This window comes from Hoplias malabaricus, chromosome 18 (genome assembly GCF_029633855.1).
Source record: "Hoplias malabaricus isolate fHopMal1 chromosome 18, fHopMal1.hap1, whole genome shotgun sequence".
In the NCBI taxonomy this organism is placed as follows: Eukaryota; Metazoa; Chordata; class Actinopteri; order Characiformes; family Erythrinidae; genus Hoplias; species Hoplias malabaricus.
In genome coordinates, this window is record NC_089817.1 from 1405232 (window position 1) to 1426098 (window position 20867).

Here is a 20867-nt window from a genome sequence, read left to right on the forward strand (position 1 = left end):
TAAACAGCCTTCATCACCTTCGTCTCATTTTGTCATCAAACAAAACAATGAACAAAAACTGATGAGAATCAAATCTGAACCCCCTCCCCCTCCCCTCACAGGTAGAGACTGGCAGCAAACACAATGTCCCTCTTAATCTTCGTTATACCTGTGGAGAGAGAGAGAGAGGTCAGACTCCCAGTACGTTTCTGAAGCTCAGAAAATACAAGAAATATTTGTGTGTAAAGCTTCAGCTGTAGGTTTCAAACATTTCAGTGGAAATAAAGTGCAAAGCCAGAAATGTGTGACCTTTCAGAGCTACAACAGAGGAGGAGAGGAAAACAGGAAGAGGAGAGAACAGGAGAGGAGTGGAGACAACAGAAGAGACAAGTGGAGAGAAAAGAGGAATATAGAGAAGTAGAATAAAGGGAGATGAAAGAAGAAAAGTGGAGTCCAGAGAACAGGAGGAGACAAGGAGAGAAGGCTGTACCAAGAGCAAATTTATTCTCCAGCTCTGTGTTCCCTATGGCCTTCGCCGCCTGACACATCTGCCTCAGGAGCTCCTCCAGACGCCGCATACAGCGGATTATACTTCCTGAGAGAGAGGAAAGGGGAGGGAGAGAGAGAGAGTGCGAGAGAGGGGAGAGAGCGAGTCAGTCATTTTCTCAATGTTATGTTACTGCTATTACACTGATCCCTAGTGGCCTGGATGTCAGGGATTCTGTACTTAACCAATTTTAAATATGGCTGCCCCCATTTGGGGGAACCGCTCTATGAATCATAAACCAGGTGACGCTGGGAGGACAAAGCAGTTTCATTCTTCATCTCATGGGAGTTACACTTCATAGAAACATTGACAAAACAATAAATCATTCTCATATTTCTTGTCGATTTCGACGTTAAAATGCCGTTACCTTCAAAGACGTCGGTCATTTTGCAGATCTGGGAGAAGGACGCGCCGTTGGCCCAAGTGTAAACCACGTCCATCAGGTGCGGACGGAACTGGTTCAGGTAAGAGTCCTCCTCCACGTCCAGCTTGGCCTCAGCAGATACTTTGGCAATGCGTTTAGCACATTCCTGAAAACACGATCAGACAGGAGCTTCACTGATTAAATCTGATCGCTTTCCGACAAGAACCCAACTCAGTCACAACAAACTGTTAAAGACAAACACTCAGAACTAATCAGAACCGGGGGCTAATTTCATCCTCCACAGTCTCTCTGATTCTCTCTGTGAAATAACACAGCGGACACTGCGCAACTCAAAGGTGAGAAACTTCATAACAGACACCAAACAATTCACTACTGATTCATTCATAATATTCACTGCATTAATTAGAGACTGAGCGGTGAGTCGAGACTGAACTCTACATCTGTAGCTTAAATCTGTAGATGGAGCATGTGATTATTTTACTGAGTGACGTAAACACAGCAGCTGAGATCAGCTCGAGTTGAGAGTGCTGACAGCACACACACACACACAGGAGAGACCATAAACTCCAGGATATGAGAGAGAGAGAGAAGGGGGAGTCTCAGAGTTCCACTGTGATTTTTATGTTTATTTTTACCTGCATCTGACGCAAAGGACCTGCCAACTGCTCCGTTAACTTCGGCATCTCACTCGCCTGGGGTGGAGAGAGAGAAAGGAAAAGAAGAAAGAAAATTATGTGGGTGGAAAAAACAAATTGAACAAAGGAAAAAAAGAGGAGGAGGAAAAAATTATGAAAGTAAATAAGTTGAAGATGGAAAAAGCACAAAAGAAAATAGAGAGAGGACAAAAAAGAAAATTGAATGGAAGTGGAAAGAAAAGCAGAGAAAAGACAAGACAAAAAAAAAAAAAGAATGTAAACATTTACAAAACTGGACCTATGTCAACACAGACAGCCGTAGTAACTCTCTCTGGGGGCTCTGAGAGTGTGTGTGTGTGTGAGAGAGAGAGAGACGTTTTCCAGCACCTGTCAGTGATCGGCAAAATGCAGTAAGATCCCGAACAGATCCGCTCCGTGCAGTTAGCATTAAGCTAATTAGTGCTGAATGTCATAACCCCATACAGGACTCTGCTTTACTAATAGAAGAGGAGATATGATCTGTTGTGTCTCTCTTTCTCTTTGTGTGTGTGTGTGTGTGTGTGTGGAGCCAGACCGACAGTAGTCTGAAGAGACAAAACAGCTGTTATAAACCACCACCCCTCAAACAGTGCAGCAGAGGTCTAATAGAGTACAGTGTGAAGAAATAATTTATTCTGTGCATGTTCATATTAAAGTGTGAATCTGAAGCCCACCAACCCACACACTGTAAAACAAGACCACAGACAGTTTTCTGTGCGCTGAAAACACGAGTCGCTCTGATTCTGCTCCGCTTCTGACGTCAGCCGAGAGACTTTAGAATGGCCCCGCCCCCTCGTCTGAGTCTGTCCAATCACAGCGCTGGACCCGTGTTTATGTGAGAGCGCAAAGACGAGGTTAAACTCAGCAAAACAGACACAACGAGCGCGGAGAAATAAGAGCACTGAGTAAAAACGGAGAAGAAAGAGAACAGAGTGAAAACGGCTAAAAACCAGAGCTTCTGCTCCTCGCTCCTCACTGCTGTGCGCTCGGGGTCGGGGTGAACAGCGAGCGGCTCATTATCATTTAAAGGAACAGGTGCTGAAAGCGGGCGTTCTGAACAGGGGCTGTTTACACAGGGGGAGAACACTGCTGTGGGGCTCGTGGGGTTTGGACCAAAGCAGGTCACAGACGCTTCATTAAGAAACAGAACTGTGTTCCACTGTGGAGACGAGGGGAGGCATATGTGTCTCCTTAAAGTCTTAATTTAACAGGTGGCTTTCTGCCCAGACACTCAGCAACAGCTGCCTGTCTCCAGTGTGTGTGTTTGTGTGTGTGAGTGTGTGTGTGTGGGGGGGACTCTCAGTTCTGACCTGAATTGCTCTCGTCTTTTTATAAACACATTGCTCTAAAACCCATTTACATCCAAGAACAATCCTCACCATTTACATATTCATCACAAATATGTAAATAGCCGGATGGAAGATTCGCATAGTTACGTTTTCCTGGAAGACGAAGCAGCTCAGGAGAGCGGTGGCCTGCTCAGCCGTCAGATCGTTAAAGAGGCCATTGAAGATCATTTCGGTCAGCAACAGCTCATCGGCACTGAAACACACACACACACACACACACAGATAGAGAGAGAATCATTAGTAAACCATGTGACCAGTATCCCAGAGCAGTGGTTGTTTCTAGTAAAGTGACAAATAAGTAAAAATACAAGGTGTTTCCGATAAAGTGACTAGTAAATGGAAGTAGAAGGGAGCAGCTGTGAGAGAGAGAGAGAGAGAGAGAAAAGCGGTGGCCACTGTGTAAAAGCCAAAGCAGACGTTTCTAATAAACTGCCCTCCTTGTGGAAGCACAAATAAGTGGTAAATAAAGTAATGTTAATTTTTAAACTAACACTTTAAAAAAAATGATATGAACATAAATGACTATTTATCAGCAGCATCTTTAATGAACATTAAATGGTTAAAACTACTGTCATAGACTAGACTTATTAATAAATAATATTAGCACATTACCACTTTGTAAGAATAAGAAAACACCACACAACAACAACAACGCTAATTATAAATGCAGTGACGTGATTGGCTGCGGCACCTGCTGATCTCACACGCGACCCGCCCCTTCATCTCAATGACATCAGAGGAGGTGGCGAAGCCCAGGCGGCGGAGGACTCGTTTCCTGCACTTCAGCTCGTCCATCTGCAGCACGGTGCGGGCTTTCTTCAGCTCACGCTTCACACTCTTTATATCAGCCGCCACCTACACACACACCCACACACACACACACACACACACACATATACACTTCTGTTAGAACACCTCCAGCACTGCCTCCATCTTCTATACACAGATGAGCTGTAATATTAAGATGTGTCTGCACTCTGTCCACTCTCTCAGCTTCACTGCCCACACAGGGGCACTTTGTAGTTCTAAAATTACAGACTGTAGTCCACCTGTTGCTCTGCATACTTCGTTAGCCCCCTTTCACCCTGTGCTGATGGGACTACAGTCTGAAATTACAGAACTAGAGTACAAAGTGATCAGAAGTAATGGTTGTTCAGTTCCCTCAAAATAAATAAATAAAATAGAATAATCCTGTTTCACACTGACATTCACAAACCAAACTAAAGCGACGTAGGACGCAGGTCTGAGGTGTGCTGTTCAGTGAGCCCGTAGTCTTAATGAATGTACTGGGGTGTGTAGCTGGTGGTATATTGACTGAGTGGTGGTGAGAGGTAGTGAAATGGATAAAGGACTCAAAACAGCAGCAGAAATTCCTCCAGCGCACAAACCAAAGCAGGTCTGCTGCTGTCTTCAGCGCACTCTTCCGGTTTGCGCACTCGGTTTGTTTCCAGTGTGAACACAAAACACACCAAAAGACTTGTAAACGAACACTTTCCAAAAGAAGCATTCACACTTACTCTGACGAACCACATCAACAGAGCAAACACACCAGGGCTCACTGTGTTTAAACCAAGGCTGGCTGGCACACACACACGATAAACCAGCGCTGCGTCTGAAACTAGCATCTGAATGTACATATTCTTATCTGCTGCTATAGAGTTTCCCCTCAGTCTGATTTGCCCAACTACGTCAACTACTTGACCCCTAAGATGAATCATTCCCTCATCAATAGGAACATGTCTCTCACACACACACAACAATCAGAACAGTGACCGAACTTCTTGGACAGATCTGACTCCCGTTGCCCAGAGAGTCCGGTTTCCGGTCTTTGTTTCTGGGAGTGGGTTTTACTCTGTTGCAGGAAAGTCTGCAGCGGAGCTGATTTACTCCGAAACAACAGAGCGGTGTTTCACAAACACAGCGTTTCCCGGCGGAGCCCGAGCCCTGCGTGCGGATAAGAGCCGCCAGGAGAACAATAAAATGAATGTGAATGTTGTTAACACTGAAGCCAGAGTGCACCGTGAAACACACGACAATATCGTCTCTCTTACAACGACTCGGGGGTCGGGAAGAATAACAGCGTGTGACGCACAACAAGGGCTTTTTAAATGATAAATATGACAATCTAATTATTAATAACTTCACAGTCATGGCTCCTTTACAAACCGCAACTCCTCCCTGTTCACAGCATTTTTCACCACTGCTGTTGACTTCTTCATTTCTCTACTGCCCACTAGTGGACATATGAATGAACTGGGTTTTACTGGGCCTCCTCCTGTCTGTGAGCAGATTGTCCTAAAGAGGTGTGTGTCTGTGTGTGTGTATTCACCAGAGCTTTCTTTTCACAGAGTGTGTACACAGTCTCGAGGCTGGGGTCACTGTGGAGAGGGTGTGTGTACATCCTGTGCTCAAAAGCCTCCACCTTCTGGATGACCTTCTTCAGACCAGGGTCTTTGATCCCCATGTCATCGATAGGGTCCAGGAGGGGCAGGCCATCAGGAAAACGCTTCTGTACCTCCTGGAGAGAGCGAGAGAATGCATCAGCACTGTAAAACAAAGCAACAGAACAGAATATCGCCCCCTACACTTCCTGTAGTGTATTACACTTTGTCAGAACGACGGTGTGAATCATATGAACATTAGAGTGTTTTTAGAGCACAAATAAAAATACTGTTGTCAAACATTGAGATAGGTGTGGATCATAGACTGAGGGTATGAACAGTGCGTGTGTGTGTGTGTGTTACCTGTATGGATTTGAGCATGCTCTGTCTGTTGTCGTATGGGCGGAGGTCTTTGGGGATGTAGAGCCGCACGGAGCTGATGGAAGTCAACAAGTTCAACATGACTGGAACCACCTGGAAAAAAAAAGATAAAAAGAATAGAAATAAGATGATGCCAACTTTGAGGAAATGGCTCTATAGCCCCTGAATGAACCAGATGCTCCAGAGCCTGTCCCCTAACAGTGGCGACATGTTTCACGTAACAGATTAATACAGAATCCCAGAGTGAATCATCCAGGCCACTAGGTGTCAGTATAACAGCTGCTGCTTTAACGCCAGTCATCGCTCACCTGCATCTCTCCTTTCTCTCCAGCTGTCGCAGGTTTAGCTGCTTCTGTCGCAGCGTTCTTCACGCTGTCTTTACTGCAGTGCAACAAAACCTCCACCACGTACAGAGGGTCCAGTTCTCCCGTAGTGGCCTTTAAAACACAAACACACACCTGCTTTATGTCTGAAACTTCAGCTGTGACGTCTGACCTGTAAAATCACACAGCGCCCAGATCATTGGCAGCAGGTCACAGCTCACCTTGACATTCGATTTCTTTGAGAAGTTGACCACCGCACCCCACCCGAAATCCAGGTCCTCTTTCTTCACCTGGAAAAAACAACATTTTATTTTTATATATAAAAAGGTGCTGTATTCCCCTCGTCTCCACAGTGGAACACAGTTCTGTTTCTTAATGAAACCCCACGAGCCCCACAGCAGTGTTCTCCCCCTGTGTAAACAGCGCCTGTTCAGAACGCCCGCTTTCAGCACCTGTTCCTTTAAATGATAATGAGCCGCTCGCTGTTCACCCCGACCCCGAGCGCACAGCAGTGAGGAGCGAGGAGCAGAAGCTCTGGTTTTTAGCTGTTTTCACTCTGTTCTCTTTCTTCTCCGTTTTTACTCAGTGCTCTTATTTCTCCGCGCTCGTTGTGTCTGTTTTGCTGAGTTTAACCTCGTCTTTGCGCTCTCACATAAACACGGGTCCAGCGCTGTGATTGGACAGACTCGGACGAGGGGGCGGGGCTATTCTGAGTGCACAGGCAGGAATGATCCAGACGAACAACAAGAGCGGTCCACACTTCAGCTGGACGTTCTGATGCACTTCTAATGCACATTTTAAGCTCTTTTTTAATGATACTCTACAGCACTCACTTTTGTAAAATCAAAGAAAATTAAAGGCTTCGTAAATACAAAGACCCCAGGGGTCAGAGGTCACCTTCACTAGCCGTCCAGGCTGGAGGAAGGGAAGGCAGTATTTTGGTTTTCGGATGAACTCCTCGATCTCTTTCCCCAACTTGGCCAGCTGCTGCCGGATCTTATAATACGTCACCACACTCTCCTCGTTAGGAATCTCTATGGTGTTATACATCTCCTCCAGCTTCTTCATCCCTGAGAGAGAGAGAGAGAGAGAGAGAGAGAGGTGTGTTACTGGGGATGTTTTTTCTTGATACTCATCAATCCTCAGGCCTTGAATATTCGTAAAGATCATGATAGAAATCAATGCCAGACCCTGTTTAGAGGTCATTACGTTAATTTAACCCTGTGCTGGGATCATGTGGCTGTTTCTCTTACTCTCCAGGACTCCGGGCACTGCTCTGTAATGCTGGAACTGATAGAAGGACTTCTCCAGCATGTACTCAGGGTTAATCTCCTCCACCCTCAGCAGGTTCAGGACCATGTTGTAGGTCAGGTGGAAGGCACTGTTCAATGGGTCAGCAGAACCCTACACACACACACACAATTACATATTAATGATATTACATGATATTTGGGAGTGTGTAGTTAATCTAGATTAATGTCATTCAATGTATTTTTTGATGTTTGATCCCAAAGTGCAGCTGTTATTGTTTAAAAATCAGAGCTTTTTATTCCTGAAAAGCAATGACACGATGAGCTTCATCAGAACAGATTTATTACAGTCAGTTATTGAGGAGCGAAGCCCAGAGCACTTACTGAAATACTGACACACACCAGCTACAGCTGTTTACTCCTACATACAGTTACAGCGCCAACACCCTTTTGCAATGAGAATGGATATTTGATCCTCCAAATATGTGGCATAAAATGCACAGAACAGAGTGCAGAGACATTAAAATGTAATAACTTACATTTAACTTTCAAGAACTTTAAAATTGACTTAAAAATCATCACAGAGCGTTTCTATTGGTCTGTTCCTAATGTTGCACACCCCACATATACACATTTAGTAAAGTTAAACCCAATTCACTCTCTCCCTGCTGTTAAAGCTCTCATGCATCATATTTGGCCATAAAAACCTCCTATACACCAACACAGCTCCCAAAACCAATGACATCATCAGCCGGAGGCTGGGTCAGACCGTGTACACTACAGAAACGGAGACAAAACACAGCAGAGAGAATTTATACTGGATATTAACTATCCGTCAGATTTTGGTCGTGCAACACACTGCTGTTTTTCACTCTGAAACAATGAAAAGCAGACAGAATATAAACAAGTGTAAAAGTATTCTTCTCTGTGACAAACGCTCTCGATGACTCCTGCCTGAGACTGAACAGAGCAGCTATGATAACACACACACACACGGCAGGGGCTGTACACACAGCGGTACAGACGCGAATATCCCACAAATATATCACTGAGGGCCTTGCAGTGCTCCAGAGCCTGTCTCCCCTCCTTTAAAGAGCCCATATCGCCCGTTCTTCTCCTGGTTTTGAAAATGGGACGATAAAGACATCACTAGCAGCTCTCAGAGAAGTCAAAGGCTTGTACAAAACCAACACTGTCACCTCAAACCGTGAGTCTACAGCTCCAAGCTCTATTTCTGTAATTAACGTTGAGTTTTCCTTGTCCCAGGGTTTACCAATACACCTCTCATTAACCCTGCGGGTGCCCAAGGGCCCTCCAGAGCAAGGACGTGCATCTCTCATCATTTATTCATTAGAATAATATTAAAAATACAAGAATTATGACTAAATATTTATCTCTTTTTCTCAACAAATGTGAAAAAACTGATAAACGACCAGTTTACCAAAAATAAACAATACAACCCCCCCCACTCAAAAATCGCAAAGAAATATAAACAGTTTGCTGTTTTCAGGGCGACTAGTGGTCAGGAAGAACAGTGAAGAGGAGTCGACTCCTAAAGAATCGATTCTTTGAGTGTCTGGGAGTCACTATCACCTGGCAAACGATTCATAGAGTTGAATCTCAGGGAGTTGATTCAGTCACAGTTTGCAAAGCTTTTGCAGCGACTTTGAACTTATGTCAATGTTACAGTAAAATAAACTGTACCCGAACACAGAGGGGGCAGGGGGCACTTCACAGGTGCATTAACAGGTGACACTGGGCTTCTCCTGTGTGTGTCTCTAAGGCAGGTGTTTATTGGTCATTACCTTCAAGAGCTGTTTGCCCACAGCTGGACTCATCTTCTCATCCACCATGAAGATCACGATTCCTCTCTCGTCCATGCCTCGCCTCCCAGCTCTGCCAGACATCTGGATATACTCTCCTGAGCTTATCTAAAAACACACACACACACACACACACATTACAAAACGACTCTAGTCTCGTTATGTTAGTGTCTTTGATAACTAGTAGCTATGTATTCTAATATAGTGACTCACAGGTCTGCTATGTGCACAAACACACACACCTCTCAGCTCATTCCACGTGTAACGAAGCTCACTCTTTTGTTAAAAAAATCCATCATAAAAATGTGGCTTTCATTAATCTCTCTGTCAGATCCCAGCACAGGGGCAGAAAATGAGAAACAGCCGCAGCGGACGGAGCCTGGTCATTTTAGAACCATTGTTCTCGCCGTACAGACGCGGACATCCAACAAAAATATCTCCGAGGGCCTTTCAGTGCTGCAGGGCCCTTCCCCCTTCGTTTAAAGAGCCCATATCGCCCGTTCTTCTCCTGGTTTTGAAAATGGGACGATAAAGACATCACTGCCTCCTCTGGGAGCTGCTAAAGGCTTGTGTTAAACCAACACTCACCTCAAACCGTACGTCTACAGCTCCAAGCTCAATTCCGTGTCCCAGTGTTTACCAATACACCTCTCATTAACCCTGGGGGTACCCACGTGACCTCCAGAGCAAGGACGTGCATCCCTCTTCGATTTATCCCTCACACTTCTATTTCTAAGCATCATTAGTTTGTTTTTCCCAGAACTTTCCAACTCAAATAAACCTCTAAAATTAAATCTAGAATTTTGTTGCTGTCTCTTTGAGACCAACATGCAAATGAGCTATGTTCTGATTGGCCGGGCCTGTACTGTGCCACTTTCACAAATCTGAACAGGTTCAAACATATCCCAAAATCTTGCTCCTGCTGAATAATAAAAAAGGGGGCGATTTTTGGTTTAATGCCCTTTAAAGATTGATATGCAAATGAGCTGTGATCCCATTGGCTGTCCTGTATTGCACTAAAAATGGGGTCATGGAGTTGAATGGTGGCACCAAGTTAGGGTCAGACCTAATCATCCCTTTCTCCTATTGGTGGACGTTTAGGAATGAATGAATAAATTAACAGTTGTGACATCACAGCCATGATTAATTCATGTTCACACTAGGCCGGTTTCTGCAGTTTGCTTTCTATTAACTGGATTGCTCTCTGCATATTTAACAACCTGTTTACACAAATCCAATATTTCACAACATCTTTAAAAACTGATCACCATCTTGTTTTCTTTGCTATGAGCCCTTTAATGCTCAGAGTTTCTCCATCCCTCCGAGTGCCCGGGGATCCAGAGGAGACATGGCAGAGGTTCTGCTTTGTTCTGGCAGGAACTGGGGGACAGATGTTACTCACAAAGCGTTTGGAAGGCAGCTTCCTCTGAGCTCAGAGCTCGGACGCCAAGGACTTTTATTTTTCATTTATTTATTTTTATTCTTTTTAATTCCAACAGCTCGAGTCACTGTGCTCTGCTCCAACAAATGAGACGTGGCCTTCTGGAGCCCCGAAGTGGCCTTGACGCCTGCGAGTCAGAGTGTGTGTGTGGAGTCATTAAGAGGACTCTGTGTGTGTGTGTGTGTGTGTGTGTTTACCCAGCGGAAATCCTTGCCGTCAAACTTGCGAGCGCTGGTGAAGAGGACGGTGCGTGCGGGCATGTTGATCCCCATCGCAAAAGTCTCAGTAGCAAAAAGAGCCTGGAAAAACAAGGGTTAACTGTACTTTAACTAGTTTATCATCCTTTCATCCTTTCTATTGGTGTATGTTTAAGACCACAAGAAGAAGGAGAGAGATCCCAAACACACAGCTCCAACAAAGACCTTCAGAGGCCTCCTCCACTGAGAGAGAAAGGGACCTCTCTTCCACAACGAGGCAGAGAGGAGTTAAGGGGTCTGTACCTTGAGCAGCCCCTCGGAGAACAGGATCTCGATGGTCTCCTTCAGGATGGGCAGCAGTCCTCCGTGATGGATCCCGATCCCTCGCTTCAGCAGAGGAAGAACATGCTCCACCTGGAACACAGTGAGGAACAGCATCAGAAACCTTTATTATTTTTATTTAATCGTCCCTCTCCCCCATTGGTGCATTTTTCGCCGTCCCTCTCCCCCATTGGTGCATTTTTCGCCGTCCCTCTCCCCCATTGGTGCATTTTTCGCCGTCCCTCTCCCCCATTGGTGCATTTTTCGCCGTCCCTCTCCCCCATTGGTGCATTACACTTCTGCTCCAACACAACTTTACACCTAACTCCCCAATAAAAAGTGCTTTTAAGTAATATCTGGTCAACGGTGGTCCCAAGGTGGTCCCTTTCCAATGACAGAGCAGCGAGGTGCTGATTAACTGTGTAGCAACAAATGAGCTACAGCCTGTTACTGTAAACCTACAAACACCACCACTTTGAGTGTTGTTAATTATAAAAGTGGTCCATCACTGAAGGTGCAAAGCAGCTGAACACAGTAAAATGACACTTTGTTCTCCGTAACGTGACAAAACAGTGTATATCTACCTCCCTTTACCTCAGACTCCTGCTCAAGCTCATGGCTCTTAGAGAAACCTGATCCTGATGCTAAGAAGCTGCTGAAAACTGGTCACACGACTAAAACAAACCACCTGCAATTCTTCTATTCCACTGTAACCGAACACGTCCACTTATATTGAGTCAGAAATGACTCGAGAGAGATGACCGTACACGAGCAGCATGTGGAAAAACTGCTGAGAGAACCATCCTGGCGCCAAGCAACACTCACTCCATCCCAGCGGAGAGACGGGAAAATCCTGAGCCCAAGCCTGATTTACGCTAAAACCTAAATTGGAGCAGAGCTGTCCTTACAGCAGCAGAAATGTAAATCTCCGAGTTGTGAAAGCCACAGTGAGTCAGAACAACTGACAACAACCAGAGCGCTGGACGCATCCAGCAGGAAGAGCAGGGGAAAAGAAACGAGGCGATGAGTGAGTGATATTACCAAAAGAGAGCCAGAGAGTGTCCTACAGAGTTCAGCAGGGGTTTAACACACTCGATCAGCCAAATGGCCTTAGAGTTCATTAACATTATTGTGCTGATCTGGAGACTACCAACCCACACACTGTGAAACAAGACCCCAGTCAGTTTACTGTGCGCTGCCTCAGTCTGAAAACAGTGCTCTGCTTCTGACGTCAAGCGCAGAGACTTGGCCCCGCCCCCTCGTCTGAGTCTGTCCAATCACAGCGCTGGACCCGTGTTTATGTGAGAGCACAAAGACGAGGTTAAACTCAGCGAAACAGACACAACGAGCGCGGAGAAATAAGAGCACTGAGTTAAAACAGAAGAGAACAGAGAGAAAACCGCTAAAAACCAGGGATCCCGAACAGATCCGCTCCGTTAGACGTGCAGTTAGCATTAAGCTAATTAGTGCCGAATATCAAAACCCGATACAAGACTCTGCTTTACTAATAGAAGAGGAGATATGATCTGTTGAGTTGTATCATTCAAACAGCAATCGAGGCTGAAACACATCAGCGTGAATGGGCGGGGCTTAACAGCTGCAAATGTTTTTGACCAATCGTCTTTTAACCCTAGGCACGCCCACGTAGGGGACCCTCCCTATGGAGGATGAACAGGTTTATTCAGGAACAATGAAGCATTCTGAAGCTTCCTCTTCTGTAAACTGACCTTTTCAGAGATAATGGAAGAGTAATGAACAGTGTGTGTTATTGGTGATAAAAAGATCTTCCATTCTGCGAAACCTCAGAGAAACGCTACACAACCAGGGCACAGACCCAGCGCCACACAGGCCTTACACATCCTCGACTCTGAGGCTCTGAGGACTGTTTACTGTGAAGTTAATTTGCACCCTGTGCTAATTCGGTGCCGGCGTGAATGTTTTTAAGGGTTGTGTTTAACGATTGTGAACTGTCTGGTGTCTATCATTTTTAAAAATAGCTTGAGCTCATTGTCTGAGGCAGAAAAACAAAGACCCTCCCTACAGAGAAATGACTGAAACGTCGTCCCCGCTCTCCCTCTCTCTCTCTCTCACACACACACACACACAAGCACTGCGGTAAAGGGCATGTTTTCTAAATCAAAATCTCACATTCATTCTGAAACAAAGAGCTAAACCACGATTTCTGACACACATCATCTCACAGTGGAACTAACCCAGCTCTGCACTGCATTAACACGGACATGATTTTGTGGATCACTCTGTATCGGTTGCGCTCTAGGAGCCGCTGGGCATTATGGGAGGAGTCAGAGGAATGTTCCTAAATCGGCAGCTTGTGTTCAACTGGTTGTAGATGCTTCTCCTGTTTATCAACTTTAAATTCTTTAGTAATTACACCATATACATTTCAAACTCAATCAGAACCTGGACGTTCAGAAGCTAAACGCTCTCACGCTGTTAGAAAGGCCCCTGTAAACACACAGCGGCCAGAGACAGAGCGAGAGAGGGAGGATGTGACAGGGTTATTAATGTTAACAGGCCAAAGCGTAGCAGGAGAACTCATTTTGTAACGATGTCCTCTAACCCAGGGCCTAATCGACTGAAAACTGAGTGTGAATGAGTGTGAGTGTGTGTATGTGTGGGGCTCTTACCTGAGGCAGCTTCTTGTCCTCGTCAGACAGACAGTCGATGGCATTACTGAAGACCTCCTCCACCAGCTTCTTCTCGTCGTCTGGACGGACAGAGTTGGTGAAAATACAAAAGCAGAAGTTATTTTGAGCGTAGGAATTGCTATACAGCGTTAAAGCACCATATAAACACTGGATTAAACACAGATGGGTATCAATATAACATCAGAACAGTGAAGAACATCTTTCATCAGAGAAGAACATACACAGGCTGCGGTGGGCCTCAGGGGAAAGTTGATTTACAGTGGGACTGGGTCGTCTCTTTATAATTAAAAACAACTGACTAAACAATAAAACTGATAAAATTATCCCAAATGGGAAACAACATTAAACCAATCCCTGCAGCGTCCTCATTTCAAAAGCCCCTCAAGGGTCTCACTGAACTTTACACACGCAACAAGAGCTGTGTTAAATATGTGGATGTTTCTGGACATTTTCAGACGTTCATGGAGTAAACCTCTGTTTTCACTGGGGCTCTACGTTCAGATCAGGAGGCTGCAGCAGTGTGTGTAAGTAATAAACACTCCGTACCTGTGTTAAAGTCCAGCTTGGAGACCTGCAGAGCGTACGCCTCACATTCCTTCTTACTGAAACTGAAGATGATCACGGGCTGGAAGTTCCTCTCCATGATCATCTTCACAATCTTAAACACGTTGGATGGACCTGGAGACACCAAGAACATCATCATCATCATCACAGACAGATCTGTCACATCTACCACACTCTCTTCAGGAGTGGGGGGTCTCTACTCTTCTGCCGAGACTTGACACTAGATACTGAAACATTGCTGTAAGGATTTGATGGCATTCAGCCACAAATGTTGTAAGGTCGGGTGGTGAGGCTGGGCGATGAGTTCTGGACCTCAAACAGCATTAGAGCACCATCACTCCAGAGCTGGGAGGCTTTATACACCCCTCTAGCCCACACTTGGCATTGGGCAGGGTATCTTTATGGTCACACAACACGTGGGGTCTACAGATTTTTACATAAACACTGTATTATCATAGAACTGCTGTGATGCTTATGAACATTATTCATTACAGTGCTCTGTAATTTCCAATAAGCATTTCTTTAAATCTCACCTTTTGTGCCCCCTCTCCTGCCCTTAGGGTCCCATTTACCCCCAGTGCTCGCCCCCTGGTCACCAGCATCCCTCAGCACCTGCATAGCTGTGTTAAAGTTATCCTCCCTGAACTCGCCCTGGAAAAAAAAGAGACAAGAAAATCATTCCCCCACAGAGCAGGTGTGAAGCAGTGACACTGACGTGGTGGTGGTGTGTTAGTGTGTGTTGTGCTGGTGTAGAGTGGATCAGACACAGCAGTGCTGCTTGGTCCTGAGCGCTGAAGAACAGGGGGAAAGGGGGCTAACAAAGTATGCAGAGCCACAGATGGACCACAGTGTATAAGTGTAGATCTACAGAGTGCTCCAGGTGAGTGGAGCTGAGGGAAGGGACGGTGAGTGTAGGAAGAGAGGTGGTTTGAATGCTATGGCGGTGTATGTATGAGCTAAATGGAACAGGCTTGTGATCACATGCTCCAGACTCTGAGGCAAAAGAAGCTTACATTTTCATCCACAACCAGATGGAGTCCGTCGCCTCCTGCTGGAAAAATGTAGTGCTGCAGGGGGGTGGGCCGATAGTCTGTGTACACCACGTGGCACGGCTGGGTACAAACAGAAAACAAGAAGAGCACAGAATTAGGGGACATTCATCAGTGCAGGAGATCACAACATCACAACTGAGGAACAAAATCTACAGGTTCTTCACAAACACATTCCTGTGGTAAATGTTCCTACTGAAAGTCACTGCTCTGAATTACAACGTCCCTAAGAGCTCGATATCCATAAACCTACAAGCTACAGCTAACACCTGTGTGTGCTGAAATGATGTCACCCTCCAATAACCTCTAATATTAAAGGCAACAGGTTTATACCCCCTTCTCCACAGTGGAACACAGTTCTGGGTCTTAACGCCAAGTCTGTGATTATAACGAGCCGCTCGCTGTTCACCCCGACCCCGAGCGCACAGCAGTGAGGAGCGAGGAGCAGAAGCTCTGGTTTTTAGCCGTTTTCACTCTGTTCTCTTTCTTCTCCGTTTTTACTCAGTGCTCTTACTTCTCCGCGCTCGTTGTGTCTGTTTTGCTGAGTTTAACCTCGTCTTTGCGCTCTCACATAAACACGGGTCCAGCGCTGTGATTGGACAGACTCAGACGAGGGGGCGGGGCCATTCTAAAGTCTCTGCACTTGACGTCAGAAGCGGAGCAGAATCAGAACGACTCGTTTTATCCTGTGTTTTCAGACTCATGCTGCGCTCAGTAAACTGACTGGGGTCTTGTTTCACAGTGTGTGGGTTGGTTGCCTCCAGAAGACCACACAAAGTTATTGGTAACTATGTCTCACACTGATAACTCAAGTGACATCCAGTGGAAAAATGAAGACATGGTCTACAAAGGACAGCAGTTATTTCCTAAAACCCATTACTGCCAGCTCTGAGGTTGGTACCTGTTTGTGCAGGTGACAGATCCACTCTGCGAACTGTCGAGCGTTGGGGATGGTGGCTGATAAGAAGACGTAGTGAACGTTATCAGGGAGAAGGATGATGGTCTCCTCCCACACCACTCCACGCTCTGTACAACACACACACACACACAGGAATGGGATTATGTTTAAGCTGTAAAGTGTCTGAGCCCCATCAGCTACTCCAGCATTAGAAATCATAGTGATATTTATGTGTAATAACTTCAGACAGATAGGAACACATTTTAAAAAGAACACACTTCATATTTTTCAAATATGATTCTCCTTAAAATCTTAGTTGTTAATTAAACCGCTCTCTGCAGATGATTTGTTATAAATGATGTAATGTGATCAGCGGTGACTGGGCGTGACCTACCCGAGTCTCTCATGTAGTGAATCTCATCAAAGATGACCCAGGCCACCTCCCTCATGACCTCTGACCCCCGATAGAGCATGCTCCTCAAAATCTGAAACAAAGACAGTGGGTTCCAGACAGTAATTAATACCAGCTGTGGTTCTCGAACGGCAGGCTCCGGACTGATACCAGGCCAATCACCACACGCTGCAGAAAAAACAGATTTATTCCATGTGTCTGTAAACCATTGGGTTTCCAGCACAGCTAATAGTCATCAGAACCTGAGGCTGATGTTAAATCGAGCTGGAGATGTGGGTGTGTTCACCAAGAGAAAAGCAGTAGCAGTTTCACGGGACAGGATCTGGAAGCATTTCTGATTGGCTGAGGAACTACTTGCAGCAAAATGCCCCCCAAAAGTGCCAGAAGCGGTCATCCGACCTAGGCCCAGGGAACCCCTGAGTTAGGGGCTACGTTAAATTTTAAGAATATGTTGTTTTACATTAAAATGTAAACCGTTCTCTGTACCTCACTGTCGAGGAGTGTTTTATGGCCGTACCTCAGTGGTCATGACGAGGCAGGACGCTGTGGGGTTGATGGTCACGTCACCGGTCATCAGCCCGACGTCCTGGAACTCCTCGTACATTTCTCTGTATTTCTGATTACTCAGAGCTTTAATGGGACTGGTGAAGATCACCCTCTGCTTCTCCCTCAGAGCCAGAGCTATAGCGTACCTAGACACACACACACACACACTAAAATGAATATGCATGGGCTAGAGGGATGGAGAACTACCCCTGATTGGTCTGTGGAGCAGTGGAACTGTGTTCTCTGGAGAGATGGAGCCATGTCGACACATTTGGGCTGGAGCTGGAGTGGTGTTTGATCCTGAGCCCATTGTTCAACATCAGGACCTAAACTACAGCACCTACAGTTTGTGGCTGAATACCATCAAATGCTCACAGCAAATGTGTGCAACATACAAATCAAATGTACAATGAACGTCCCTCACTTCGGAAGAGGCCATGTCTTTGGGACATTGAGGGAAGAGCAGATCACGACAGGAATTAAACGAAGGCTAATGTAGACTCTAAAAGCGGATATTTCTTTGTAAATAACAGAATAAAAGTCTTAGACTCACTCGGCGCACACAGTTTTCCCGGCGGAGGTGTGAGCGGACACCAGAACAGACTGATTGTTGTCGATGCACAAAATGGCCTCTCTCTGGAAAGGGTCCAGGACGAAGGGATATTCCTGAGGAAAAAAGAGAGATATTTAAATACACCATTTATTATTTAACATCAGAGTCTTTATTAGAAGCTGTAGAACATCTTCTGGACACAAACACACACTGTAATATATTTCATTAATCCATAAACTTACAGCACAGTAGAAACCAAGAGTAAATACGTGAGGGTTGAAGATGTACCTTGGATGCTTTTCCAACTCGTGGCTTCAGCTGTGTGTACTCCTCATCTGCAGGCAGCGCCACCTACAGGGCAGAGACCAAACACGCTTCCCATTAATACATTTTTCTCTCCATTTACGTCAACACTCGTCTCAATCCCTATTTACTGAGACCTGATTAAACGTACAAGGGGTCCGCTAGTATTTTATAACCATCCGTCTGGTTTCTACACAGACACAGAGAGAACACACCACACTCCTCACAGACAGTCACCCGGAGGAAACCCACGCAGACACAGAGAGAACACACCACACTCCTCACAGACAGTCACCCAGAGGTAACCCACGCAGACACAGAGAGAACACACCACACTCCTCACAGACAGTCACCCGGAGGAAACCCACACAGACACAGGGAGAACACACCACACTCCTCACAGACAGTCACCCGGAGGAAACCCACGCAGACACAGAGAGAACACACCACACTCCTCACAGACAGTCACCCAGAGGTAACCCACGCAGACACAGAGAGAACACACCACACTCCTCACAGACAGTCACCCGGAGGAAACCCACACAGACACAGGAAGAACACACCACACTCCTCACAGACAGTCACCCGGAGGAAACCCACGCAGACACAGGGAGAACACACCACACTCCTCACAGACAGTCACCTGGAGCGGGACTCGAACCCACAACCTCCAGGACCCTGGAGCTGTGACAGAGACACCACCTACTGCTCCACCGTGCCGCTCTTACCACAGGTTTTTATGATTAATAAAATCATGAGACATCAACACTGGCCCAAATTTGGAAAAAAACTGCTGTCAGTTGATCACTATAAAGTAAAAGAAGATTTGTAGAGTTTGGGTTATAAGAGGAAATTGACTCACTTCATGTGTGCAGCCCTCCACCGTCTCGACCTGCTCCACTTTCACCTTCGGCATCAGGTCGGCAAGACTGCGAGAGAAAAGACAAACACCTGAACAAACACCACACAGCACTGACTCGACAGAGGAGAACGCATAGTTATTGTATTAATCACACATTCATAACACGGACAGCGCAGGAGGCTGCAATATAAAACACATGTTTACATACAGGGTGGGCCATTTATACGGATACACCTTAATAAAATGGGAATGGTTGGTGATATTAACTTCCTGTTTGGGGCACATTAGTGTATGGGAGGGGGGAAACTTTTCAAGATGGGTGGTGACCATGGCAGCCATTTTGAAGTCAGCCATTTTGGATCCAACTTTTGTTTTTTTCAATGGGAAAAGGGTCATGTGACACATCAAACTTATTGGAAATTTCACAAGAAAAACAATGGTGTAGCAACACCGCAGGAGTTGCCTTGAGGTTCCCACTGATGAAGAATGGCCCCACTATCTTTGTACCCCATATACCACACCATACCATCAAGATGTGCAGCACCTAAAACTACGGATACTGGACCCCTGTGCTAGCATTTCTCCTGCGTGAACTCTGTCTCCGAGAACCTTCCGCACGAGCAAACGATGCTCTATGAGACGTGTCTCTCGTAGATCAGTTCACTGAGAATGAGAACACCTGAGTTTTCCTTTCATATCCAGTAAGTCGTATGGTGTCATGTTTGATCTAATTTGCTCGGTCCTGAACGCCCCGTGGCGTAACCGCGATGGCGATGCTGAAACGATGTATTATTCAGCGCCTCCATTCAAAGTTATGTGCTTTTTTTTCCTGAGTGTGTTCTTACTTGATCTCCTCTGTAGAGACGGTCTCCAATTTGGCTTTTTTACCAAACACCACCTCATCGGTTCCGTCGTTCTCCACCTCTCGCTTCGTCCCAGACATTGACGGAGACTCTGCCTTTCCTTTGCCATTGTTCCCAGCTGTTTTCCTGAGAAACACATAGAAAGCACACTTTATATTTGCACCAGGACATTAGCATTTACATTTACACAGCTGCAGATTCATTCATCGACAGTGGTTTAACACCAGAGTTTAATAAGATCTGGGGGGGGGGGGGTCTCTACCAGAAATAATGGTAAGAGTCACAGGGCAAGATCTCGACAGAATTAATATCTCTAAAAGAAGCATCTGGAAATGAGAGTAAATGTTACTGTAAAACAGTTGTGTCTGTAGATGGGTGTTCAGAAGTTCCTTTACACACAATACACCTCTCCAGGGCGTGAAGGAGCTTTTAAAAGTGCTCCACCCTATGCTTTAATAACCTTACTTTTGTTTTTACTAGTTTACAAAGTAATTCTACGTTCACAAGTTCAGACCCAAACTATTAAGACAATGTAGAGATAAACACAAATTTAAATATACGATATTTAAACTATATATAACGTTAAAATGCTAAAAACCAAGAGCCAGAAATGTTAAATTGTGTGTAAAACACATAACATGGGCCACAGATGCAAAAACACGAGGTGCAAGCGGACTTCTCATTATATTTGTTCGTTCCACCTTAAACGGGCTATAGCTACATTTTGAGCCTCGGGCACCAGAACGCAACTATAGCCATTTAAGGTGGAACGGACAATTCCAAAGAGAAACTGGAGATATCCAAGCCGAACTTAGAAATTAAAGACAATAACGCAATTATAAGCCCCCGGACATTCTTGATAAACACACCTGGGATGTGTAACAGGTTTTGTGTTCGTCTTTTTGCTGGAACTGCTCTGTTCCTCTTCAAAAACGCTGAATAAATCTCCTCCGAACGCGTCCGCCATGCTGACCAACGAGAAAGCCTACAACTACCACAATGCACCGCTCCAGCCCATAAAATGACGGCCTCGAAGCCGAAAAAATACACAATAAAAGACTGAAAAGTATATGAAAAGTATATATACTTTTATTTGT

At 45.5% G+C, this 20867-nt stretch overlaps 1 protein-coding gene across 1 annotated transcript; it reads right to left on the reverse strand.

Annotated features, from left to right (window-relative positions):
- Positions 1-10: 10 nt before the first annotated feature.
- Positions 11-20766, reverse strand: mtrex (Mtr4 exosome RNA helicase). Its single transcript, XM_066650379.1, has 27 exons — positions 20640-20766; positions 19753-19896; positions 18908-18974; positions 18031-18093; positions 17743-17855; positions 17161-17335; positions 16626-16716; positions 16235-16359; positions 15298-15396; positions 14818-14935; positions 14267-14398; positions 13700-13779; positions 11034-11144; positions 10731-10832; positions 9075-9200; positions 7273-7423; positions 6917-7089; positions 6241-6309; positions 6005-6133; positions 5679-5789; positions 5264-5452; positions 3626-3789; positions 3022-3127; positions 1547-1603; positions 894-1056; positions 470-574; positions 11-148 (listed from the first exon to the last, which is right to left on the reverse strand). Exons 1-27 carry the CDS (start codon positions 20735-20737, stop codon positions 96-98), a joined length of 3114 nt encoding a protein of 1037 aa, XP_066506476.1. The 5' UTR covers positions 20738-20766; the 3' UTR covers positions 11-95.
- Positions 20767-20867: the final 101 nt, after the last annotated feature.

Coding starts and splice junctions, on each gene's coding strand:
- mtrex (XM_066650379.1), bottom strand. CDS start 20,737: ATGGCGGACGCGTTCGGAGGAGATTTATTCAGCGTTTTTGAAGAGGAA. Junction 17,856..18,030: donor GAGTTGGAAAAGCATCCAAG/GTACATCTTCAA, acceptor TTTTTTCCTCAG/GAATATCCCTTCGTCCTGGA. Junction 1,057..1,546: donor GTCCTTTGCGTCAGATGCAG/GTAAAAATAAAC, acceptor TCGTGTTTTCAG/GAATGTGCTAAACGCATTGC.